The 27,268-nt window shown below is 45.4% G+C and overlaps 1 protein-coding gene across 7 annotated transcripts in view; it reads right to left on the bottom strand.

Annotated features, from left to right (window-relative positions):
• Positions 1-27,268, bottom strand: part of LOC139262996 (teneurin-3-like) — a 924,456-nt gene that overhangs the window by 231,095 nt on the left and 666,093 nt on the right. For all 7 annotated transcript variants that reach the window (XM_070878430.1, XM_070878437.1, XM_070878446.1 and 4 more), the window contains one exon: positions 25,651-25,888. In XM_070878430.1, the coding sequence (XP_070734531.1) occupies positions 25,651-25,888 (238 nt within the window). The remainder of the gene's footprint in view (positions 1-25,650; positions 25,889-27,268) is intronic.

The raw sequence follows: 27,268 nt of genomic DNA, 5'->3' as shown, positions 1-27,268 counted from the left end.
CAGTAAAGGTGTAACCTTGTGTAACTCAAGTAAAAAAAAAAAATACAAGCACCCTATTGCAACACTCTGTGCGGTTCGAGAGGAACAGAGAGACCTGGGTATTGAAGGAGGTGACAGGACAATTTGAGAAGACTATTAAAAAAACATACGGGATCCTTGACTTTATAAACAGAGGCATAGAGTACAAAAGCAAGGGAGTTGTGCTAAACCTTTATAAATCACCGGTCAGGCCCTAGCAGGAGTATTGTGTCCAATTCTGCTCACCACACTTTAGGAAGGATGTCAAGCCCTGAGACAAGGTGCAGAGGAGATTCACCAGAATGGTACGGTACCAAGGATGTGGGACATCAGCTACGTGGAGAGACAAGAGAAGCTGTGGTTGTTCACTTTCGAGGAGAGGTGGTTAAGGGGGGGAACTTAATAGAGATGTTCAAAATCCCATGAAGGATCTTAATAGAGTTAATAAGGAGAAACTGTTTCCAATAGCTGAAGGGTTGGCAACCAGAGGACACAGATTTAAGGTAGTTGGCAAAAGAATCAGAGGAGAGGGGGAAACATTTTTTTTTAAACGCACCGAGTTGTTATGAACTGGAATGCATGGCCTGAAAGAATAGTGTAAGCAGATTCAAAACTAACTTTCAGAAGTGAATTGAATACAAAATTCAAGGAGAAAAAAATGACAGGGCTACGGGACTAATTGGATGGATCTTTCAGAGAGCCGGCACAAGCACGATGGGCTGAAAGGCCTCCTTCTGTGCTGTATCATTCGGTGATAATTAATGACTTCACTGACTTTCCCCTTCTTTCTCAGAGCTTACTCACATGCCGAGTGAGAGTAAACACAATGGGGTAGAGTTTCCGCTTTAGGCACAATCAAGAAATGACACCCAAATGTGCTTGAATTTGCTGTTCCCATGTCTAGGTACATCATCTGGGTGTGGTACAGAGAAGAAAACATAGGAACAGGAGTAGGCCATTCAGCTCCTTAAGCCTGTTGCATATTTCTATTAAATCATGGCTGATCTGTATCTTCACTCATTTCATCCATCTTGGATCCGAACCTTTAATATCCTCACATAACAAAATCTATCAATCTAATTTTCCAATTGACTCAGCTGCAACAACTTTTTGGGGAAGAGAGTACCAGATTCCCACTACCCTTTGTGGGAAGAAGTACTCCCTGACAGCAACTCTGAATGCCCTAGCGCTAATTTTAAGGTAATTCCCCCCCTCCCCCCTATTCTGAACTCCCCCACCAGAGGAAATAGTTTCTATCTAGTCTATCAGATCCTTTAATCATCTTAAACCCCCTCATTAGATCACTCCTTAATCTTCCATACTCAAGGGAATACAAGCCTAGTCTAGTCAACCTGTCCTCATAATTTTACCCCTTTAGCCCCAGCATCATTCTGGTGAATCTGCGCTGCACCCGCTTCCCAAGGCCAATGTATCTTTCCTGACGTGCAATACCCAGTTCATGTTCATGATCTGGACCACTTGATCAAATCATGACCTTCTAATGTCCCTTGGGCATCCACTTTCCCCTTTAAAATGTAACCAAGTGTATTTTAATACGACCCGAGGTGATTTTTCAGGTGACCAAGAGTTCTTTTGCAATGAATAGTCTTTATAGATCAGCTAAAAAATGGAACTGCACTTTTAATGGCTGCTTGCAATGCTTGATCAGGTTTGTGTTTAAGCACTACACTATGTGTGTGTGTGGTTCATGCTTCATGAGTTTTATGACGCTTTATGAAAACAAGCCACTGTCATTTTTATAAAGCTATTGGTTAGAGGTGACCCTATCAAATTCATTCATTATATTAAACACCTCAATTAGATCACCCCTTAATTTTCTATTTGAAGGGAATACCAGCCTAGTCTATGCAACTTGTCCTCATAATTTAACCCTTTTAGCCCTCTATCATTCTGGTGAATCTGCACTGCCAAGACCAGTATAGCCATGTTCAGGTGCCGTGTCCAGAACTGAACGCAGTTCTCCAGATGCAGTGTAACCAGAGTTTCATACAACTTTAGCATAACTTCTGTCCCTTTGTAGTCCAGCATCCTTGGGATAAAGGCGAACAGTCCATTCGTTATTTTCTGTGCCCATCCGCTAGCTTTGACTGATTTCTGTACATGAATGCCTAAAGCTCTCTACTCCCCTACAGATCCTAAAGTTTTACCATTTACAATATACTCCGATCTGATCTTTCTTCGGCCCAAAGTGGATGACCTCACAATTCCCCACATTGAACACCCTCTGCCACAGTGTTGGCCATCGAATGAACACCCCTTCATTATTCTTGCTTGCTGCTACCACTTAAGTTGGGCAAGGACAATCGCCCATCCCCAAGGGAACAGCCCGATTTTAGGTTAATTAATTTATGTTAGCCTCTCTTCTTTCTCTTTGAACATCAACAAAACTTTACTTGTGTCTCATCGCTGTGAAGAAGCAGAAATGGAGAAGTTTCCAAGTAACACTTTCATTCATTATTCTTGCGTGCTGCCGCCATTTAAATTGCACCATAGATAACTGTGAGGAACAACACATTGCTGGGAATTCCAAATGTACTGTGTGATTTAGCTGGGGAAGGGGAGTTCACGAGGTGGGGCTGCCAAAGAAAGATGCAATGACATCGAAATTTTTATTACACAGAAGGAGCCCATGTGACCCATCATGTCTGAGCCAGCTCCCTGAAAGAGCTAAACACTTTGAAAAAGAAACATTTTAATGGTGTGAGGAAAGCGCAGGGAAATGGTTCTGCTCTTAACCTTCTCTATTCCAGTGAAAAAAGCTAACTGGAGCTTTTTGTGCCTGCTATAATGTGAGTCATTCTCTTTTACGGCCTCTTCATGGTTTTAGCATCCTTTGTAAAGTGGATGATCAAAACCAGACACCACAGATTCAAAATTCTGGGGGTGCAATTGTGCCATGATCTCATCCCAAATCTGGGTAATGGGTCCATTAATAAATATGGGTAGGTGCCTATGCCAGTAGCAGTGCTACAGAGAAACTAACAAATGGAAGTGGTGGGAATTTGGAGTGGCAACTTGCTGCTCTATGGGAGGGATCCACAAGTAAGTCTGACCAATCATTTTTAACAATTTAAATGACCATCTTAACTGATCCTTTAGGCGGGCCCTTGTAATCGAGTTGCTTCATGAGTTCTTTGCTTAAGAATTCATAGCAACACATGGACCCATTCCCCAGATTTGGGATGAGAGGTCCTTCTGCAACTGTATAGGGTATTGGTGAGGCCGCACCTGGAGTATTGCGTGCAGTTTTGGTCACCTTACTTAAGGAAGGATATACTAGCTTTGGAGGGGGTACAGAGACGATTCACGAGGCTGATTCCGGAGATGAGGGGGTTACCTTATGATGATAGATTAAGTAGACTGGGTCTTTACTCGTTGGAGTTCAGAAGGATGAGGGGTGATCTTACAGAAACATTTAAAATAATGAAAGGGATAGACAAGATAGAGGCAGAGAGGTTGTTTCCACTGGTCGGGGAGACTAGAACTAGAGGGCACAACCTCAAAATATAGGGGAGCCAATTTAAAACTGAGTTGAGAAGGAATTTCTTCTCCCAGAGGGTTGTGAATCTGTGGAATTCTCTGCCCAAGGAAGCAGTTGAGGCTAGCTCATTGAATGTATTCAAGTCACAGATAGATAGATTTTTAACCAATAAGGGAATTAAGGGTTACGGGGAGCAGGCGGGTAAGTGGAGCTGAGTCCACGGCCAGATCAGCCATGATCTTGTTGAATGGCGGAGCAGGCTCGAGGGGCTCCTGTTCCTAATTCTTATGTTCTTATGTTCTTAACACATTGCCGTTAAGAACTAGTTGGTTTATTAGCAAAGGTTTAACAATCAGACTACACATTACCAGTTCATCCACCAGGCTCACAACCACCTACCTCATCGTGGATCCCCTGAATGAACCCAACTGACTGTCGTTTTATTGAGTCTTGTGAACATCTTGTGAACTGGCTAAGCCACTCCTAACTCAACAGCTCTACAACTATTTTGTGTAGGAACATTAATACAAGTGCCCCTAATTAAAGGGAGGTCACACTCCAGAAACTTTCAATCAAGTGCCCCCTTGTTTTTTTTTTAGGGTACCAAAAACACAAATTAACAATTCAACATTAAGGGAACCTTTGTCAAATCAAATAAAATTAAATCAAATTAAAATTCTATTCCCGGTTGAAATGATGCACTCCAGTCCCTCGGTGCCCACCTCTTGCGGAAGGCCGCGAGTGTACCGATGGACACCGCGTGCTCCATCTCCAGGGGCATCCTGGCTCAGATGTAACCGTGGAAGGGAGGCAGGCAGTTGGGCTGAACGACCCCCTCGACCGCCCGCTGCCTGGACCGGTTGATGCCAAGGAGCAGTCCTATGAGGAGGCCTTCCAACCTGCCCGCTCCCCTCCGCACAGGGTGCCCAAAGATCAGGAGTGTGGGACTGAAGTGCAACCAGAATTTGAGGAGCAGCCCCTTCAGATATTGGAAGAGGGGCTGCAACCTCGCACATTACACATAAATGTGGAACACGGACTCCTCTAGAGCGCAGAAATTACAGGTGGCCCTGAAGCCCGTGAACTGACTTAAAAACTTATTGCTTGGGACTGCTCCGTGCAACACCCTTCAAACCTGTGAGCATACTCATAGGTGCATACAGTACAGCCCTAGATTCAAACACAGAACTACATAGTAATTACAATATTGAAACAGGCCATTAGGCCCAACCAGTCTATGTTGGCGTTCATCCTCCACACAAGCAGTAGTCCCAATCCCAATCTAGTCCTAATGTCTCTCATCTGGAGGGAGGAGAGCATGCCGGGTGATTTCAGAGCTGCAGTAATCGTGACCATCTTTAAAAAAGGGGACAAGTCTGACTGCGGCAACTACAGAGGAATCTCCCTATCAGCCACTGGGAAAGTCGTTGCTCGAGTCCTCCTCAACCGTCTTCTTCCCATGGCCGAGGAGCTCCTCCCAGAGTCACAGAGTGGAATTCGTCCCCTTCAGGATACAACGGACATGATCTTTGCAGCGCGACAGCTACAGGAAAAATGCAGGGAACAGCGCCAGCCCTGATACATGGCCTTCTTCGACCTTACAAAGGCCTTCGACACTGTCAACCTCACGGGTCCATGGAGTGTCCTCCTCCATTTCGGATGCCCCCAAAACTTCGTCACCATCCTCCGCCTGCTCCACGACGACATGCAGGCCGTGATCCTTACCAATGGATCCATTACAGACCCAATCCACGTCCGTCCGGGGTCAAACAGGGCTGCGTCATCGCCCCAGCCCTCTTCTCAATCTTTCTCGCTGCCATGTTCTACCTCACAGTCAACAAGCTCCCCACTGGAGTGGAACTAAACTACAGAACCAGTGGGAACCTGTTCAACCTGCCCCGTCTCCAGGCCAGATCCAAGACCACCCCAACCTCTGTCGTCGAGCTACAGTACACGGATGACGCCTGCGTCTGCGCACATACAGAGGCTGCACTCCTAGTAAGTCGATGTATTTACTAGGGCGTACGAAAGCATGGGCCTTACACTAAACATCCGTAAGACAAAGGTCCTCCCCACCAGCCTGTCCTCACCGCAAAGCACTGCTCCCCAGTCATCAAGATCCACGGCATGGCCCTGGACACTGTGGACCACTTCCCATATCTCAGGAGCCTCCTATCAACAAGAGCACGCATCAACGACAAGATCCAACAACGCCTTCAGTGCGCCAGTGCAGCCTTCGGTCGCCTGAGGAAAAGTGTGTTGAAGGCCAGGCCCATCTATCCTGCCACCACTGTCTATAGGGCTGTAGTAATACCTGCCCTCCTGTATGGCTCAGAGACAAGGACCATGTACAGTAGACACCTCAAGTTGCTGGAGAAATACCACCAACGATGTCTTCGCAAGATCCTACAAATCCCCTGGGAGGACAGACGCACCAACATCAGCGTTCTCATTCAGGCTAACATCCCCAGCATTAAAACACTGACCACACTCGATCAGCTCCGCTAGCAAGGCCACATAGTCCGCATGCCAGACACGAGACTCCCAAAGCAAGTGCTCTACTCGGAACTCCTTCATGGCAAACGAGCCAAAGGTGGGCAGCAGAAATGCTACAAGGACACCCTCAAAGCCTCCCTGATAAAGTGCAACATCCCCACTGACATCTAGGAGTCCCTGGCACAAGACCGCCCTACGTGGAGGAAGTGCATCCGAGAGAGTGCTGAGCACCTCGAGTCTCAACGCTGAGAGCATGCAGAAATCAAGCGCAGGCAATGGAAAGAGCGTGCGGCAAACCTGTCCCACCCACCCCTTCCCTCAGTGACTATCTGTCCCATCTGTGACAGAGTCTGTGGCTCTCGTATTGGACTGTTCAGCCACCAAAGAACTCACTTTAGGAGTGGAAGCAAGTGTTCCTCGATTCCGAGGGACTGCCTATGATGATGAGTCCTAATCCCATTTACTTGTCTTGTTCCCATATCCCTTTACCTTCCTTTCCTTCAACCACTTATCTAACCTATTTTTAAATGTTGACACTGTCTCTGCTTCAATCACTAACTCCGGTAGTGCATTCCACCTCACAACCTATGTGGCACCTTATCAAATTCCTTTTGAAAATCTACACACAACATTCATTGTGCTGGATTTATTTCCTTTCTTATTCAGTGTTAATGTTAGTAGATTGAGTTGGTACATTCTGCCAACTTTTAAATATGTGACAGCAAAATCACTCCACCTAAATGATTCCCTTGTGAAACAAGGAAGTGGCCGCAATGTTTTAGTGATTAAGTAGCCCTCAACTTCCTTGCACTGTGTATGAGTGCTCTAAACAATATCCATTGCATTTCCCATTATTTCCTCAAAAACGATTACATTTGTCAAATCATGTTGAAACATAGAAATTTACAGCGCAGAAGGAGGCCATTTCGGCCCATCGTGTCCGCGCCGGCCAACAAAGAGCCACATGGCCCTCGGTCAGCAGCCCTGAAGGTTGCATATAAACCAGTGAACAATGAACAATGGCGGACAAGTAAAGAGCACCCAGCCCAACCAGTCCGCCCCACACAACTGTGACACCCCTTACACTGAAACATTCTACATTCCACCCCAACCGGAGCCATGTGATCTCCTGGGAGAGGCAAAACCCAGATAAAAACCCAGGCCAATTGGGGGGAAAAAAAAGTGAAAATTCCTCTCCGACCCATCCAGGCGATCGGAACTAGTCCAGATCATCACCCTGGCCGTAATCGATTCCGTGCAATATTTATCATTGTATCTGCGCCGGCCAACAAGAGGTTATCCAGTCTAATCCCAATTACCAGCTCTAGGTCCGTAACCCTGCAGGTCACAACACTTTAAAGTGCCCATCCAAGCACCTTTTAAATGTGATGAGGGCTTCTACATTCACCACCCTTCCAGGCAGCGAGTTCCAGATCCCCACAACCCTCTGCATGAAGAAGCCGCCCCCCCTCAAATCCTCTCTAAACCTTCCACCAACCACCTTAAAACTATGCCCCCCTCGTAATTGACCCCTCCACCAATGGAAATAGGCCCTTGCTATCGACTATATCCAGGCACCTCAAAATTTTGTACACCTCAATGAGGTCTCCTCTCAACCTCCTCTGTTCCAATGAGAACAAAGCCAGCCTATCCAATCAATCCTCATAGCTAAGATTTTCCATTCCAGGCAACATTCTAATAAATCTCCTCTGCACCCTCTCTAGTGCAATCACGTCCTTCCAATAATATGGTGAGCAGAATTGCACGCAGTACTCCAGCTGTGGCCTAACGAGAGTATTATACAATTTAAGCATAACCTCCCTGCTCTTGTATTCTATGCCTCGGCCAATAAAGGCAAGCATTCCGTATGCCTTCTTAACCACCTTATCCACCTGGCCTGCTACTTTCAAGGATCTGTGGACAAGCACTCCAAGAGTCCTTTGTTCATCTACACTATTAAGTGGCCTACCGCTTAATGTGTATACCCTTTCCTTATTAGCCCTCCCAAAGCATTACCTCACACGTCTCCGAATTAAATTCCATTTGCCACTGCTCTGCCCACCTAACCAGTGGATTGATATCCTCCTGCAGTCCATGACTTTATTCTTCATTATTAACCACACAGCCAATTTTAGTGTCATCGACAAACTTCTTAATCATACTCCCTATATTCAAATCTAAATCATTGCTATATACCACAAAAAGCAAGGGACCCAGTACTGAGCCCTGCGGAAGCCCACTGGAAACATCGTTCCACTCACAAAAACATCCATCAACCATTATCCTTTGCTTCCTACCTCTAAGCCAATTTTGGATCCAACTTGCCACTTTGCCCTGGATCCCATGGGCCTTAACCTTCTTTACGAGTTTACCATGTGGGACCTTATCAAAAGCTTTGCTATAGTCCATATGCACAACCCTCGTCCTACCCTCTTAGTTACCTCCTCAAAAAATTCAATCAGGTTAGTCAAACACGATCTTCCCTTAACAAATGCGTGCTGACTGTCCCCAATTAATCCTTGCCTTTCCAAATGTAGATTTATCCTGTCTTTCAGGATTTCTTCCAATAATTTTCCCACCACTGAGGTTAGGTTGTCAGGCCTGTAATTACTCGGCCTATCCCTTTCTCCCTTCTTAAACAAGGGTACCACACTCCAGCACCATGCCAAAATCCAAAGAGGACTGGAAAATGATGGTCAATGCCTCTGCTATTTCCTCTTTTACTCTGTTCAACAGTCTAGGATGTATTTCATCCTTAATAAATCTATTTGTGGACTCAGCTTTTGCTCATTGGGTAGCGTTGTCGCCTGTGAGTCAGAAGGTCGTGGGTTCAAGTCCTACCCTGGAGACTTGAGCACAATAATCTAAACCGACACTATAGTGCACTACTGCGGGAGTGCTGCACTGTCAGAGTCCTGTCTTCAAGATGAGATGTTAAACCAAAGCCCATTCTGCCCTCTCAGGTGGACACAAAACATGCCGTGGGAAGCAGGTGAATTCTCCTCGGTGTCCTGGCCAATATTTATCCCTCAACTAATATCACTAAAACAGATCATCTGGTAATTTTCACATTGTTGTTCGTGGGATCTTGCGTTATAAATGCAAGCCTTTCTTTCTTTATGTCTAAGTTGAGCATTAATTTTATCACATTTATGGCCTCTAGAAGCTTACCCGCTATTGATTTTAGGCTAATTGGTCTACAGTCTACAGATACCCAATTTATCCTATTCTCCCCCTCTGAACAGAGATGTTAAAATGTTTGCCCTCTAGTTTTCTCAAACAACTTCCATATACAAGAATTATTTAAAGCACTTCACGTGATTCTTCAGAGAAAGACCTTAATTCCTCAACTCTGGACTATATTTAACCCAGGTACCAAAACTATGAAGCATTTTTCCAACATAACAATAACTCACTTTTTTCTTAATATGCAAAGCTAAAAAGATTAAATCCTTCAGTGTCGTCATTTCTTCAGCTTCACTTCAGAAGGGAGGAAAAAAAATCTAATAGTCTTATGTCAGAATTTATAATTATATCGGTCAAGAGCAATTTTGTAGGACTCTTGAGAAACTTCAGTCGGAACCCGCTGTAAAATGTAACATTTCCATCTTCAGACACCTTAAATTCTGCATATCTGACTCTGAAATAGGTACAGTCAAATAACAGGACGGGATAGGAGAAAGGGGGGAGGGGGAGGGGGGAGGCGAGGGTGATTCTAACCCTACCCATTCCGAGATACTTACCCATCCTGGGCCATCAGGATTCCACTGTCTCAGTGCCCACAGGTTGGAAAGCGAAAGATGAGCCACGGTTCAGCTATCCACTGAACCCTGCTGGAAATGGTCAGGAGTGGACATCAAGTGAAGAGACGTCAGTTTAGATGTGATGCCCTCCATGGGGAGGAGCGGGGGGGGGGGGAATTAGTCTGCCGACATGCATTATAAAGGCTCACAAATGTGTAATGGCCACTTGTCTGATGCAAACAAGGTTGGCTGATGCTGTGGGATTGTACCCCAACAGAAACTCAATAAGCTCAGGAGAGGAGAAATGGGGAGGCGATAAAATGGAAATAAATGTAGAACAAGAAAGTTCCATGTTTTAAAATCTCAAATTAGATCACCTCGGATACAAAATATGTGCAAGAACAATTGATGTCCTTCAATTCAGCGAAGCTATATAACTGTTGACTGACAACGAGCAACAGGAGTGGTCATAAATAGAAGGCAATTATCTTCCTTCATTGAACTAAACTTGGACTGAAGTTTCCACAGATGAAAGCCAGAGGCTATGTGCAATGATAAGCCATGCTACCTAGAATCTGGTGGTGCTCCCAGGGTATACATCTTATAAGTCATGCAGTAACTGCTCTGTAAAACACTACATACAGTCGCCTTTGTGGGACATGTGATCAAACAGCTCAGTCACTTGCTGAGCTTGAATGTCTTGTCACATGCAAACTGGGGAGTGGAAAACATAGTGTCTGGATTTCAAATAGCCAATTTGAACTGGATTTTACTTGAATATTCAATGGTGCACACTGCATATTGACCTACGGAGCAGTAGAGTATGGAGCTTACCTCCTAATACACTTGTACAATGTATATTGTGTGGCAGGGAGGGGAGTACAGGTACAATGCCTCAAATCCGGCTGGCCGAAAATCAGAATTGTCCAAAAACTGGACATTTTTGAGGGGGCCAAGATGGTGACATCGGGCGGCAAGGGACAAGGAAACCGGTAAAAAAACGCAGGCGGGGTGGGGGGCCATGTACGGCGAGGATCGGTGGATCGGCGAGGAGCGCCAACAGCAAGTTCCGAAATCCGGAAAAATCCAAAAAGTGGCCCGGTCTCGGTCCCAAAGTTTTCAGATTTCAGACATTGTACCTGTATGTGCTTTGTGCTTATCAAAAGGATGTCAAATTTTTGCTGAAAGAGTTAAATTATTTGAGGGTCGAAGAGCATTTTCTCACCATTGACTGTTCTTATGTTCAGTAGGTCTTAGGGAATGGAACCCTTTTGTACTTTGTACCAGCCTCGAGCACTCTGATACAGTTCAGGAAGAGATTCCTTCAACTTCCCCCAACTGTGCCCTAACCCCAAAGTCAAACAAACAACTTTGCCCATTTTCATTTGTCACACCAAACCCTCTCTGTTGCCCATCTCAGTGAGACTGCCAACTTAGTGCCAAATTATGGTGAGATTGACACTGGACTCATCTCCACTAGGTTGTGTCAAACTCTTATCATTGGTAAAGAGAAGATTTTCAATCAAGCCTGGTCATGGTAGTTAAAAAAAAAACTATGATAAACTCCATTGTACCACACAGCTCCCATGCATTCCTAGGCATACAGTAAACCTGGCGTCAAGCTACTAAAGATTGCCGCAGAACAGAAAGGTGCAATTTCCTGGTTACAAACCACCAAAAGACAAACCAATGCAATTGCTCTACGACAAAGTAAAGCACATTTAAGTGCCTCAAGTATGTTAGCATCCATCCCGTAAAGAAGATTTCCGAATAAGTGCTGTCAAAATAAGTTTGAACCTTGGCTCAGAAAGATCTGTCAACTGAGGAACTTGAATACAACAGCAAGTTCCGAAACAGAAAAAGAAATCAATGATAATTGAGGCTGTCTCACCACCCACAGGAACCTCCAGCCAACTGCGGCGATTACAGCAGTAACTAAACAGCAAGAGCTTTGTGTGATGTCTTCTTCAATACAGGAGTACTGTAAAACAGCTCATATTAACAAGTATTTGAAAACAGATCAGTTGCCCTGTGCAGTCAATCTGTCAAAAATACTAAAAGAAAAATTGTGGCTGAATAATTTCCCCTTTAAAACTGCAGTCGGTGTCCAATCATCTACCTGTCAAGTTCATCAAAGATGAAGTAGATGGAAACCTCGGTGAACTCGGGCTGATTTAGAAGCAGGAATGATTAGTGAAGCATGAAAAAAAACCGCAAGCTTGTTTATTGAAAGGGATTCGCTTCATTTCCTTTTACTCCTTCCCAGCATGGAAAAAGCTAGTTTAGATTCTGGTCTCAGGATGCATTTATTTATTGCCCATCTCGAGTTGCCCTGAGAAGGTGGTGGTGAGAAGAAAGTTAAAGTTTGTTTAAATACATGGTCCAGGTCTGCAATGTGGTGGCACATTGATGTGAAAGGACAAGGGTCTGTCTGGCGGATGTCACATGAATTATTCAGAATTGGTCACGCTGACAGGAGGAAGCAGACGGGAAAATACCTATAGACAGGCATCAAGGGAAGAATCAGAAGGGCTCCACTTGGGCATGACTCATACCAACAAGAAAGCCTTGTATTTATATAGCGTTTTTCACGAATGCAGGGGATATCGTTAAGTGCTTTACAGCCAATTTTGTACTTTAAAAAAAAAAAGTGTAGTCACTGTTGTAATGTCAGAAACACGGCAGCCAAATTGCACGCAGCAATGTCCCACAAACAACAATAAGGTAAATGACCAGGATCATCTGTGGTGTTGGCTGAGGGATAAATATTGGCCAGGACACTGGGGAGAGCTTGCCTGCTCCTCTTCAAATTAATGCCATGGGATCTTCTCTGCCCACATAAGAGGATAGACTTGGTTTAACATTTGATCCAAAAGACAGATTATAGATTGGCACTGGAATTGTTGAAATGTTGGCCACCTGCTTACCCCCATAACAATAACCTACATTAAATTGCATTTATATGGCGCTTTTAAAGTAGTGAAATGTCCCGAGGTGCTTCACAGGAGTGTTATCAAATAAATTTGCCATCGAGCCACATATTGGGACAGAAGAGAGGTAGATTTTAAAGGAGCGTCTTAAAGGAGGAGAGGTAGGAAGGCCGAGAGGCTGCGGGAGGGAATTCCAAAGTTTAGGGCCTCAGTAGCTGAAGGCACGGCCGCCAATGGTGGACGACTAAAAGTGGGGATGTACAAATGGGCAAAATTTTAGGAGCCGAGAAATCTGAGAGTTGCAGGATGTTACAGCGATAGTAGGGGGGGGTGAAATTGCCCTGCACCCCAATTGGGGTCAGTAACCATCTGGGGCCGAGAATTGCCCTCATCACCCCTCAAAGGAAGCAGAGCGCAATCTCGTATGCTCCACTTCCTTTGGAGGCAGTTACTGGGGTGCTGAGGGAAGCGTTACGCGGATGCTCTGTGTCGTGCTGACGCAACTCAACACCCCTCCCCTTCACTTAAAGGGGAGGGACCCGGCTCTCTGCAAGGCCTCTGATGGCCTTCATGAGGGGAGCGTGCGACCAGGCCAAAATGAAGTGCCTGGCTTCACAATGGTGGCCGGGACCACGCTTGGGCGCCATCGTAGAGCTGACCCACGAGTCGGCAGGCAAAAAAATATGGCGGCCTGGGACGCTGGCGCCTTCCCCTTTAAGGAGCGCCCCGAGAACAGAGGGCGGCCAGCTTCTCTACCCGTGAAGGTAGTGGTGACATTCCCTCGCGCCAGCTTGCGGCCCATGGGGCAATTTGCCCCGCGGTGCGTTAAGGGGATGGCACGGGGCAGTGAAGTGTCGGCGTGCATGACGATAACATCATCGGCGGTTGTGCGGCGTCCCGGGGCGCTAACGCGAACTTCCGGGCAATATCCCAGGAGGCGGTAGTGGCCCCCTCCCCCGGGTGTAAAGTCTCCTCTGCCCCGTTAATGCCCCCGGAGGCGCTAAGTGGGCTATAAAAAGGGGCAATTTCGCCCCCAAGGAGCGGTGAGGCCAGGGATTCAAAAACAAAAATTCGATTTTTTAAATTTTGAAAGGCAGGGAATGGTTGCAAGAACGACAAGAGAACAACTTGCTCTGTAATATCTTTTAAATTCCAAGAGTAGCATGGGTATGGGACAATGAGGAAGCGCAATCTCGCGTGCTCCACTTCCTTTGGAGGCAGTTATTGGGGTGCTGAGGGAAGCGTTACGCGGATGCTCTGTGTAGTGCTGATGCACTTCAACACCCCTCCCCTTCACTTAAAGGGGAGGGACCCAGCGCCCTCTGCAAGGCCTCTGATGGAAGATAAAATGAGTGACCATACTGCCCATTCATCTCTGGCGCTTAGCTTCAAAGTTGCTCAGAACTAAGGATCCTCTCTGAAGACATGAGTTTGTTGGACAAAACTACTCATGATTTGGCAGTGAATTGTCAATTTTAAAATCCAAGAGACCATAAGGATAACTAGTAAATTACCATAATGACAAGGTAGTGGCTACAGACAGCAGCTAGGATCCATCAGGTTTTTGACGAGACAGTCCGGTTTGCAAGTGGATTTCCCGCACATTTCTAAAATGTAAACCTGTCGTCGATTGTGTGTCTCATAATTTGGAAGCATCAATAATTTAAGGTAATTAGTAGATAAACTATCATACACAAAGTTAATCTCATTAGTCAAGCAATGACCCCCATCCCATCATGCTCCCATGTGGGACTGGTCTAAAGTCAATATCTCTGACAGCAGCTCAAAATAAAATATACTCCCCTCCCTGTTTCTTTATGTGAAGGGATCACTAATAAAAACAGCAGGAGGGTCAGATATTACAACTTGAATCCCATATCCTTGACACTTTTCTCGCAACATATGGATGACCAGCATAGCAATGGATACTGCTGCAACAACCAGTTCCCCAAAGTTACAAAAACATCCCAGGATAATGAGATTTACTGTTTAATACAAAATTTGCTTTGTGATATTACCACATGGACATTAGGTGCTTGCATTTGTAAAACAAAATATTTTCAACGTCCCAAAACTAGACATTCACTATTCTAGACTGAAAAGCTTTTGTCGCTGATTCTCCTTGCTGGTCACCTCTAACCAATGGCTTTATAAAAATGAAAGTGGCTTACTTTCATAAAGCTTCATATAACTCATGAAGCATGACCCACAAAAAAGACACACACATACAATGCGGTGCTTAAACAAAAAATTGGTCAAGCACTGTAAGCAGCCATTAAAAGTTTAGCTGACTTATAAAGATTTTTCATTGCACAAGAATTCTTGGTCATCTGAACAGTGCCCAAAGATCATTGTGTTAAAAAAACACTTGAGCGTGGAAAGTGAATATCCGAGAGAGATTGTAAGAGACTGATCAATTAGTTCAGATGATGAACGTGAATTTTTTTAATGATTATATACTGTGGAGTTGCTTGATTAATTATACTTGGCTTTTATCCTGGGCTTTTATTTTGCAGACCCTGAAGGATTAATAATTGCAATTTAAGTTTAGAGTTGATAAAGGGAGAATAGTTAGTAAAAACGATGACAATTTTCGCTCCCCTTTTGGGGATCGATGCACTCTGCTCTGTAGCCCAGATTACTTGTTATCAGGTTACTGTGAATTCAGGTGTTTGAAAGGTAAGCTGAAGGTATAGGAAAACGACCGAGACTGATTTGCGCTTTCGCTCGCCTTCTTTTAGAGGAAGTGCTCTCAGAAACCTTCCCCAGACATCCGTGTGATAATCAGTAGCTCTTCCTGTTGTGATTCAAGATTGAGAAACTAAGGCCGACCCCATCTTGGTGGCCCTACCACCAGCCTTTCTTTATGTTCATTGTCCTCCCCCGCTCCGCCCCCCTGATTGTCTACCGATGTCTGTTGAAACTAATGAATTACACTGGAATGCAGTCCCACAACTGCCAATTGACTATCCTTCGTGTGGGAGTCTTATTCGTGCTGACACGTTATTAGATTTTAGGAGGTTTTCCTTCTCCAATGATCACAGAGGCACACTTTCCAACAGGTGAGATGAGGAGAAATGTTTTTATAGCAAGTTGCGGTGATCTGGAATACATTACCTAAATAGGAGGGGGGAGCAGATTCAATAATAATGTTCAAAAGGGAATTGGATGAAGGAAAAACATTTGCAGGGATTTGGGGGCAAGAGCAGGCGAGTGACACTAATTGTAGAGCTCTTTCCAAGAGCTGGCACAGGCACGATGGGCCGAATGGCCTCCTTCTGTGCTGTATTATTCTATGCGTGGAGAGAGTCGGGAGGTGCGTCGCGGAGGCCTATAAAAAGGCCCAACGCGTCAGAGAGGCTCGGGAGTTCCAGGTGCGTGGAGCGAGTCGGGAGATGCGCCGCTGAGGCGTGCTTGTGCAGCTACAAGGAGAAGGCAAAAAAGTAGAAAGAAATCGAAAGGTGATGTCACAGCCAAGGGGGTAAGTGATTGGTGAGTAGCTTTTCTTTTTCCTTCTTTATCAGTAAGTAACATTTAGCATTGTTGTTGCCAATTTAAGTGTATCTAAGGGTTATGTCATGGCAGGAGAGCTCGGACACGTGTTATGCTCCTCCTGTACTATGTGAGAAGTCAGGGACGCTTCCGGTGTCCTTGACGACTACGTGTGCGGGAAGTGTATCCACCTCCAGCTCCTGACAGACCGCATTGCGGCGCTGGAGCTGCAGGTGGATTCACTCTGGAGCATCCACGATGCTGAGAATGACGTGAATAGCACGTTTAGCGAGTTGCTCTCACCGCAGGTCAAGGATACTCAGCCAGATAGTAAATGGGTGACCAACAGGAAGAGCAGTGTAAGGAAGGTAGTGCAGGGGTCCCCTGCGGTGATCCCCTTGCAAAACAGATACACCGCTTTGGGTACTGTTGAGGGGGATGACTCATCAGGGAAGGGCAGCAGCAGCCAAGTTCATGGCACCGTGGGTGGCTCTGCTGCACAGGAGGGCAGGAAAAAGAGTGGGAGAGCAATAGTGATAGGGGATTCGATTGTAAGGGGAATAGATAGGCGTTTCTGCGACCGCAACCGAGACTCCAGGATGGTATGTTGCCTCCCTGGTGCAATGTCAAGGATGTCTTGGAGCGGGTGCAGGAAATTCTAAGGAAATTCTAAAAAGGGAGGGTGAACAGCCAGTTGTCGTGGTACACATTGGTACCAACGATATAAGTAGAAAACGGGATGAGGTCCTCCGAGACGAATTTTGGGAGCTAGGAGCGAAATTAAAAAGTAGGACTTCAAAAGTAGTAATCTCAGGATTGCTACCAGTGCCACGTGCTAGGCAGAGTAGGAATCGCAGGATAGCTCAGATGAATACGTGGCTTGAGGAGTGGTGCAGAAGGGAGCAATTCAAATTCCTGGGCCATTGGAACCGGTTCTGGGGGAGGTGGGACCAGTACAAACCGGATGGTCTACACCTGGGCAGGGCCGGAACCAATGTCCTAGAGGGAGTGTTTGCTAGTGCTGTTGGGGAGGAGTTAAGCTAATATGGCAGAGGGATGGGAACCTATGCAGGGAGGAAGAAGGAAATAAAAGAGAGACAGAGGCAAAAGATAGAAAGGAGAATAGTAAAAGTGGAGGGCTGAGAATCCCAAGGCAAATAACAAAAAGGGACACATTACAGCAAAATTCTAAAGGGGCAAAGTGTGTTAAAAAGACAAGCCTGAAGGCTCTGTGCCTCAATGCGATAAGTATTCGGAATAAGATGGACGAATTAACTGCGCAGATAGCAGTTAACAGATACGATGTAATTGGCATCACAGAAACAGGCTCCAAGGTGATCAAGGCTGGGAACTCAACATCCAGGGGTATTCAGGAAGGATAGACAGAAAGGAAAATGAGACGGGGTGGCGTTGCTGGTCAAAGAAGAAATTCATGCAATTGTAAGCAAGGACATTAGCCTGGATGATGTGGAATCGGTATGGGTGGAGCTACGGAATACCAAAGGGCAGAAAACACTGGTGGGAGTTGTGTACAGGCCACCAAACAGTAGTAGTGAGGTTGGGGAAAGCATAAAACAAGAAATAAGGGATGTGTGCAATAAAGGTACAGCAGTTATCATGAGCGACTTTAATTTACATATAGATTGGGTAAACCAAACTGGCAGCAATGTGGTAGAGGAGGATTTCCTGGAGTGTATTAGGGATGGTTATCTTGACCAATATGTGGAGGAACTGACTAGAGAGCTGGCCATCCTAGACTGGGTGATGTGTAATGAGAAGGGACTAATTAACAATCTTGTTGTGCGAGGCCCCTTGGGGAAGAGTGACCATAATATGGTAGAATTCTTTATTAAGATTGAGAGCGACATTTAATTCAGAAACTAGGGTCCTAAACTTAAGGAAAGCTAACTTCGATGGCATGAGGCGTGAATTGGCTAGAATAGACTGGCAAATGATATTTAAAGGGTTGATGGTGGATAGGCAATGGCAAACATTTATTGATCACATGGATGAACTTCAACAGTTGTACCTGTCTGGAGTAAAAATAAAACAGTGAAAGTGGTTCAACCATGGCTGACAAGGGAAAATAAGGATAGTGTTAGATCCAAGGAAGAGGCATATAAATTGGCCAGAAAAAGTAGCAAACCTGAGGACTGGGAGAAATTTAGAATTCAGCAGAGGAGGACAAAGGGTTTAATTAGGAGGGGGAAAATAGAGTACGTGAGGAAGCTTGCCGGGAATATAAAAACTGTTTGCAAAAGCTTCTATAGATATGTGAAGAGAAAAAGATTGGTGAAAACAAACATAGGTCCCTTGCAGTCGGACGCAGGTGAATTAATAATGGGGAACAAAGAAATGGCAGACCAATTGAACAAATACTTTGGTTCTGTCTTCACGAAGGAAGACACAGATGACCTTCCGGATGTACTAGGGGACCGAGGGTCTCGTAGAAGGAGGATCAGAAGGATATCCTTATTAGGCGGGAAATTGTGTTGGGGAAATTGATGGGATTGAAGGCCGCTAAATCCCCAGGGCCTGATAGTCTGCATCCCAGAGTACTTAAGGAGCTGGCCCGAGAAATAGTGGATGCATTGGTAATCATTTTCCAACAGTCTATCGACGCTGGATCAGTTCCTATGGACTGGAGGGTAGCTAATGTAACACCACTTTTTAAAAAAGGAGGGAGAGAGAAAATGGGTAATTATAGACTGGTTAGCCTGACATCAGTAGTGGGGAAAATGTTGGAGTCTATTATTAAGGATGAAATTGCAGCGCATTTGGAAAGCGGTGACAGGATCGGTCCAAGTCAGCATGGATTTATGAAAGGGAAATCATGCTTGACCAATCTTCTGGAATTTTTTGAGGATGTAATTAGTAGAGTGTCAAGGGAGAACCAGTGGATGTGGTGTATTTGGACTTTCAAAAGGCCTTTGACAAGGTACCACATAAGAGATTGGTGTACAAGATCAAGGCACATGGTATGGGGGGTAATGTACTGGCGTGGCTGGAGAACTGGTTGGAAGGCAGGAAGCAGAGAGTCGGGATAAACGGGTCCTTTTCGGAATGGGAGGCAGTAACTAGTGGAGTACCGCAGGGCTCAGTGCTAGGACCCCAGCTCTTCACAATATACATTAATGATTTGGATGAAGGAATTGAGGGTAATATCTCCAAGTTTGCAGATGATACTAAACTGGGTGGTGGTGTGAGCTGTGAGGAGGATGCTAAGAGGCTGCAGGGTGATTTGGACAGATTAGGAAAGTGGGCAAATGCATGGCAGATGCAGTATAATGTGGATAAATGTGAGGTTATCCACTTTGGTGGGAAAAACACAAATACAGAATATTATCTGAATGGTGGCAAGTTAGGAAAAGGGGAGGTGCAACGAGACCTGGGTGTTATGGTTCATCAGATATTGAAAGTTGGCATGCGGGTACAGCAGGCGGTGAAGAAGGCAAATGGCATGTTGGCCTTCATAGCTAGGGGATTTGAGTTTTGGAGCAGGGAGGTATTACTGCAATTATACAGGGCCTTGGTGAGGCCTCAACTGGAATATTGTGTTCGGTTTTGGTCTCCTAATCTGAGGAAGGACGTTCTTGCTGTTGAGGGAGTGCAGCGAAGGTTCAGGACTGATTCCAGGGATGGCTGGACTGACATATGAGGAGAGACTGGATCAACTGGGCCTTTATACACTGGAGTTTAGAAGGATGAGAAGGGATCTCATAGAAACGTATAAGATTCTGACGGGACTGGACAGGTTAGATGTGGGAAGAATGTTCCCGATGTTGGGGAAGTCCAGAACCAGGGGACACAATCTTAGGATAAGGGTAGGCCATTTAGGACTGAGATGAGGAGAAACTTCTTCACTCAGAGAGTTGTTAACCTGTGGAATTCCCTGCCGCAGAGAGTTGTTGATGCCAGTTCATTGGATATATTCAAGAGGGAGTTAGATGTGGCCCTTACGGCTAAAGGGATCAAGGGGTATGGAGAGAAAGCAGGAAAGGGGTACTGAGGTGAATGATCAGCCATGATCTTATTGAATGATGGTGCAGGCTCGAAGGGCCGAATGGCCTACTCCTGCACCTATTTTTTATGTTTCTATGATAACAATCAGTGCACCCCAGCTGATTTTTTTTTGTTTGCCCTTCCCTAATGCAAGGTTATTATAGAATATTCAGCATTTCCCCAACTTTGGTCAGATGGGCAACAATGATTTCCTCCAGTCCTGTACATTTCCCAGTTCCAAATGTGTCCCAGGGTTCACCCAGGTCAATTATTGCACAACCCCTCCTGCTCCAGCCGAGACTGACGTAACTCAAGGGCGAATTAATCTGGGATCGCCCTTATCTGAATAGCTCAGTACCCACACCACATGACAGGAATAGATGCCAGGATTTCAGAGGGAGATTTCATGGAAGGTGAAACAATTTTTGAAAGTGATGAAAATCGAGTTTATGAAAGCAGTGTGCCAATGCAATGGAAGGCCATGGATTTGCCTCTGCGATTTTCTAGAGTATATTTTCTAATTGTTGAATTCACATATGAATGCTTGTTGACATATTTCATTCCTCTGTCTTATTTTTAAGAGGCATTAACCTCTGCCGAAAACTAGCATATAGATGAATGTACCACAAGCACTTTGGGGTAAATTTTAGCTTTTACTGCCCGGGCTGTAATCTGGGTTCAGTGGATCGCCGACCACTGTAGAATTCGTCTGCTATTCGGAATGAAAGTCGAATAGGTTCTATCAAGATCCGCCGCCAGACCAACGCCCAAGCAGTGAGGAGGAGGATTTACCGGAGTAAATGTTCATACGTGAACTTTGCCAATCTGAAAATATACCCCTCTCTGTGATAAGTCAGAGATGACTTCTTAATTCAGAGAGTGGTGAGAATATGGAACTCGCTACCACAGGGAGTAGTTGAGGTGAATAGCATAGATGCATTTAAGGGGAAGCGAGATAAGTACATGAGGGAGAAGGGAATAGAAGGATATGCTGATCGAGTGAGATGAAGTAAGGTGGGAGGAGCCTTGTGTGCAGCATAATCACCGGCACAGACCAGTTGGGATGAGTGGCCTGTTTCTGTGCTGTAAAATTCCATGTAATTCTTTCATGTTAGTCACTTGCAGAGTGAAGGAGCCTCCAGTATTTCATTTCATCTCGTAATGATCATTTTCAGTTGCACTGAAAGAGTCTTTGGAACAGGGCAGCAGGTCTGACTGAGCATGACGTGGTCTGTTCACGGAGGGGGAATGGAATCAAAAGGTAGAGACTAATTTAAAATAGGAGTGAAAAATAAAACAAAACAAAATCTCTTCCGCGAAATGATAGGATACCTGCAGGAATAAACTCTGTTGGCTCGACTGGCTTCTTCATTGGCTACTGTATGAAAATTCCAGCTAATTGCTTTTTTAATGCACACGGCAAAGAAACAATATGTACATATGATATATTTTAATTTCCCTGTAATTTTGTTTTGGAACTGCTAAATAATTACCTTACAATAAATGCAAGGCTCTTAATTCCCCTATAATCGTCCTTGAGAACTGCTAAATAATTCTACTATTCCCTCCTGTGAATCCTATTAAGCCGTAATGTCATCACAAAAGACTCTAAATAGTCTGCAATCAATGTAATTTTGGCCATATTAATGTGGGTTTGCTTTCATCGAGCGCAAAGCATATATTTAAATATGCATCTTTAAAACAAATTGACATGAGAGATAGACAACCCTGCCATTTAATCCTGGGGTTCGGGTGATGCCCATAAACCAGGCGACCTTTGCTCTCACTGTTTAGAATGCCGTCGAAAGCTCAGAGATTGAATTACCCCCATACTGCTCACTCCCAGCCACTCATAATTACATGTGTCAAATGTGATGGGTGCAGCCAGCATGGGACTGTTTGAACAAGCGATCCACTGGAAGAGGAATGCAGCAGCTTTGTGCACAAGCACTGTGCACCGCAGTCTGCTCGCCAGCTCCTTTGTAAATTTGAGAAGCTGAGGTGAAGGGTCAAAGCCCATAGTGTAGGAGACCAGCGAGTCGAAAAGTGTGGAAGAGATGGGGTAGAAGCAGCAGTGGTTCAGTGAGGGTGCAGGTTTGTAGGAAGTAGAAGACCCTGGGTGGGTTGGGTGCGGGGTGGGGAGGGGGGGAGAAGAGGGGGAAGCAAGGAAGCTTTGTAGCATTGGAGGTCTGGAAAAAATTGAATGAGACTCAGAGACTCAGTGAATTGTGATTTTAACACAGAGAGACTGCCAGGTGTTGGAGGAATGTGCAGGATACCATATTTGGAGTTTAGGACGAACAAAACTCCAGTGGAGCACTGAGTACTGATAAAATAGAGAGACAGTAACAAAGAGGTTGGAGGCTAGAGGTGAATGAAGGATCACCAATCAGAGGCCAAGCTTTAATGAATGCTAGCAACAAGCAAAAGGATGAAAAGTGGAAGCTTGCTTTAAAGGCATTCACTGCCTCCATCATCGCTCTTATGTCTTGTGCATTCCACGTGTCAGGGCAGATTTTTCCCTTTTTATACTTGGCCATTAAATAATCACCTGGGTGGAGCACACAGGGGAAAATTGGATGGGGACGATTGCATGCTCTTAAATTAATGGACAGCTAATCAAGTGGGTTCAGCTGTAGATTCAAAATCCTCCCCGAATGATTTTGCTCTCTGTGTTCAGCCCTGGGGATTATTTAATGGTGAGGCAATAAATTGAAAAATCTGCTCTGACATTTATCTTTAAGGCCTTTTACAGGAAATCAATTATTCTCACATTAACTCATTAGTGTTCAAAATGTACCTTCAGAAAAACAAATAGCAGAGGCTACCCAAAGGATCAGCAGGTAAGCCTTGTACCTGCTGTGGTCCTCGATTGCCCCCGGGGTATGTTGTGAATTGGCTGATCTTAAATGGGTGGCAGTAGGAATGCCACAATTGGTGACGGGGTGCCCTGGGCAGACAGCGGGGAAAATCAATGTATCGAGGTTTGCGTGACCGATTGCTTCCCCTTGACTTGTACTGGAAAGTGCACGAGTGTGTGCGCACGTGCTTGTGTATGTGTGCGCATGCATGAGTGTGTGCTCGCTTGTCTGTGATGTCCCTTCCACGGGTAACAAGTCCTGTTGACATACACTGGCTGGGGACAGTGTGCGAGGTACCCAAATCTGTTGAATCCTGGAGAGCAGTATCCCATCATGAGCCACTTCGGGAAGTGGGAGAGCAGAAAAGGAGGGGGGGGGGGGGGGGGAGGGAGAACATGAACCAAAAAATAATCTTTTAGCAACGTAAAAAGCAATGCATCCCATAATTTTAGCTCTTGTACTGGAATATTAAATGAGATCACCTTCATCCTGTCAGCCAAATAACAACACTCCATTGTGAGAAATGTATTTATAAAGATTTCCATGCCTTAATTGTTTTGTATTCATTCATGGGATGTGGGCATCTCTGGCAAGGCCAGCATTTATTGTCCATCCTTGATTGCCCTCAAGAAGGTTCAACTGAGTGGCTTGCGAGGCCATTTCAGAGGGCAGTTAAGAGTGAACCACATTGCTGTGGGTCTGGAGTCACATACAGGCCAGACTGGGACAGGCAGATTTCCTTCCCTAAAACACATTAGTGAACAAGATGGGTTTTTACGACAATTCGATAGTTACATGGCCACCAACACTGTCATTGTGGGATGTGAGCGCATGTCTCCGGATTATTAGTCCAGATTATAACCACAATGCTACCATCCCCATAGGACGGGAATTAAATGGCTTTACTCTTATCGTCAGCTGGGCAGAACTTCAGCCACCCGGACTGATGGCAGTCAGTCAGGTTGGTAGGGTAAGGGGCCTTATTTACTGCTCAAAATTACATCCAGCCCAATATTCACTGGTGGCCCAGAGAATTATGCGCTGAAACCCAGATAAAATCAGTGAGAAACTAGATTATTCAAAACAGCTCCTTTTGTGCAGATGCTGAGTAGGCCGTGACTGAATTCTGCCGTTGCTAAGAAGCCCTGCTCTATGGCAATTTCACTGTTAAGTGCCTCAACTTCCAAAAAAATAGAAGGGATTACCACCAGCTTTAGAGACACTTGAAAATCAGAACGGTTCGTTGCAGATTGACCTTCCCATCTCCTTGTTTTTCATGACCTATCTCAATGTGTGTAATCAGTAAGATACGTCTTGCAAAGACTGATGAGATAGGACAAGCAACCAAGAATATGTAATTGTTGAACAGTACTCAGCAGAATTGAAATTATAAAAAAATCCCAACCTTGTCATTTTCTGTGTAATTATGTGACTATAATGTTCACTGAGGTCCATAAATGGCTATAATACAAATGAGTGCCGTTGCTGGAATCTATCCCTTGTGCCATGAGAGAATAATGCCATGATACAAACTTAATCAAAGCAGCAATGACATTTTTGTTAGGCAAGTGTATTAAGGGCTCTTGGAACCAAAGCAGATAAATGGAGTTAAGATACAGATCAGCCGCGATCTAACTGAATGGTGGAACAGACTTGAGGGGCTGAATGGCCTACCCCTGTTCCTATGTATTTTCTACACTGTAGAAAAGTGTAAATAGTACATCATTTCACAAAGATGTCGATTCTTTTAACAAAGCCGTGTTGCCCTTATGCTGGCACTTGTTTAATTTTGAGAGATCGGAGCCTGTGAGCAGCCCGCCAACCCCACCATGTTAACAAATTAAATCCAATTCTCCCGGCCCAGCAGCAAAATTGCAATCAAGTAAAGAAACTGGATCTGCCATCCTGCCACTGTGACGAAGGGGAGCTAGGTCAGGTTAACAGCAGAAGAACCTGGTGGCACCCCTGGAATCCCAGATAAATGTGTGCCGGCATTGAAAAAAGTGTTGGCTTGTGCACGTCGATCCATGGATTCAGCGCTCATCAGAATGTTACATTTTTGCCGCCTTTAACCCAGTTCGAAATGGCAGGCTCCCTTGTCTGGTAGCGAGGGAGTGCAACAAAGGTTCACCAGACTGATTCCTGGGATGGGGGGATTGTCCAATGAGGAAAGATTGAGTAGACTAGGCCTATATTCTCTCGAGTTTAGAAGAATGAGAGATGATCTCAGTGAAACATACAAAATTCTTCCAGGGCTTGACAGGGTAGATGCAGGGAGGATATTTCCCCTGGTTGGGGAGTGTAGAACCAGGGGTCACAGTCTCAGAATAAGGGGTCGGCCATTTAGAAACCTCTTTGCACGGAGGATGGTGAATCTTTGGAATTCTCTACCCCATAGGGCTGTGGATGCTCAGTCTTTGAGTATATTCAAGACAGAGATCAATAGATTTTTGGATTATTAAGGGAATCAAGGGATAGGGGGATTGTGCAGGAGGTAGACGATCAGGCCACGATCTTATTGAATGGCGACGGAGGCTCAAGGGGCCGAATGGCCTACTCTTAATTCTTATGTCCGTATGTCCTTTCCGCTGGGTTTGCGCGGTTACCTGGTCTCCAGTGGCACATTGCTGCCAAGAACCCAGCTGTCCTGCAGCTGAACAGATTCCGGCGTGGTGGGCAGCTCGCTGGGCAGGACGGCCGCAGGGGCTGGGCTCTGGTTCCTCCGGTGACTCAGCGAGTTCCTGTTGAGCGAGGTGATGGAAGGGTGCTGCTGGTTCAGGTGCGGCTTGTGCACAGGGGGGAGCGGCTGTAACGTCGACTGGCTCTGGTGGTTGGGCGGTTGCTCTAAAAAGGGAGGGGAAGGCAAAGAAATCGTCAGTTTGTTTCAAGCATCTGTCTGCTGGAATCTTGGGATGAACGAGGGAGCACAACCCAGATCGACTCACTTGTTCATCCCCAGTTGCACCCGGGTGAGCATACATTCTAGTTAGGAGCCGTAAAGATATGTCAAGAGTCAACTTGATCTGTTGAACTGCACTGGTTAATGAATGAATGGTGGCATATTTACAGTATGAGACAATTGAATGCAAAGTTAGCTCACTTTTCGAATAATATAGCACAGGAGGCCATTCGGCCCATCGTGACTTTGCCAGCTCTTTGAAACAGTTGTCCAATTAATCCCACCTCTCTTTCCCCATAACCCTGCAAATGTTTCCTTTTCGAGTATATATCCAATAGCCTTTTGAAAGTTGCTATTGAATCTGCTTCCACCAGCCGTTCAGGCTTGTTGTACAGAGCCAGTGACCCTACTTGTTGCAGAGAGCACATACGATCTTTCTGTCTGAATGCAGTGTCATCGCATGGGACAAAGTAAATAACACTTCAAAGCGGCTAGTCCTCGCTCCATTCGGGAAGACCTCCCTACCAAAGGTAAGAATCTCCAAGTCAAGTGACTCTGTAGCTTTAAAACATAAGAAGAATATTCCAGATCTTAACAACTCACTACATAAAAAACATTCTCAGCTCTTCCTGGTTCTCTTAAATTTGTGACCTCTCTGGTATCCACTTAGATGGCCTCTGTGATATCCACCATGATGTGCTGTGCTGTATCGGCTCCATTCTCTGGTTCTCCTGTCTTTGGCTACACTTAGTAAGGTGAAAGGCCCAAATCACCTCATTCTAATGACTGCAGAGACCCATTGTTTGTGTTTGTGTGCGTGTGCGTGTGCGTGTGCGCGTGCGCGTGTTTGTGCGCGCGGGGGGCGGTCTGGGAGAAAGGCTGTCGGGCTCACCGGCTGTGATTCTCCCCAGCACGGAGAATGGAAATGGAAACAGGAGAACGCAGTGGCACAAGACTTGCACAGCTACAGCGCTTTTTGGAGGAGATGTAGAGCCCCGGCCTTTGGGGTGGTGACTGAACTCACAACTGCAATGAAAGACTCTGCGTCTTTACCCTGATCTTAATTAAATTCTTTGGCACAGTTGGGCTTTACATCGCTTGTCAGCCACTTCCCTCAAATCTGGTTCATTAGGTGTGACTGTTGGGAAAAAAAAGTAAAAAAGGGATATTAAAACTTAAAATCATGGACCCTGATGGCTCAATGGGTAAACTCACTACCTGGTGTGGTACTGAGCCAAGCACAGGAACATAAAAATGGGAGCAGCCCTTCGAGCCTACTCTGCCATTCAATAAGATCATGGCTGAACTTCTACCTCAACTCCAGC

Source organism: Pristiophorus japonicus, chromosome 1 (assembly GCF_044704955.1).
Source record: "Pristiophorus japonicus isolate sPriJap1 chromosome 1, sPriJap1.hap1, whole genome shotgun sequence".
NCBI classification, from domain to species: Eukaryota; Metazoa; Chordata; class Chondrichthyes; family Pristiophoridae; genus Pristiophorus; species Pristiophorus japonicus.
The sequence above is the reverse complement of the archived record's forward strand: the minus strand, read 5'-3'. Positions and strand labels throughout refer to the sequence as shown.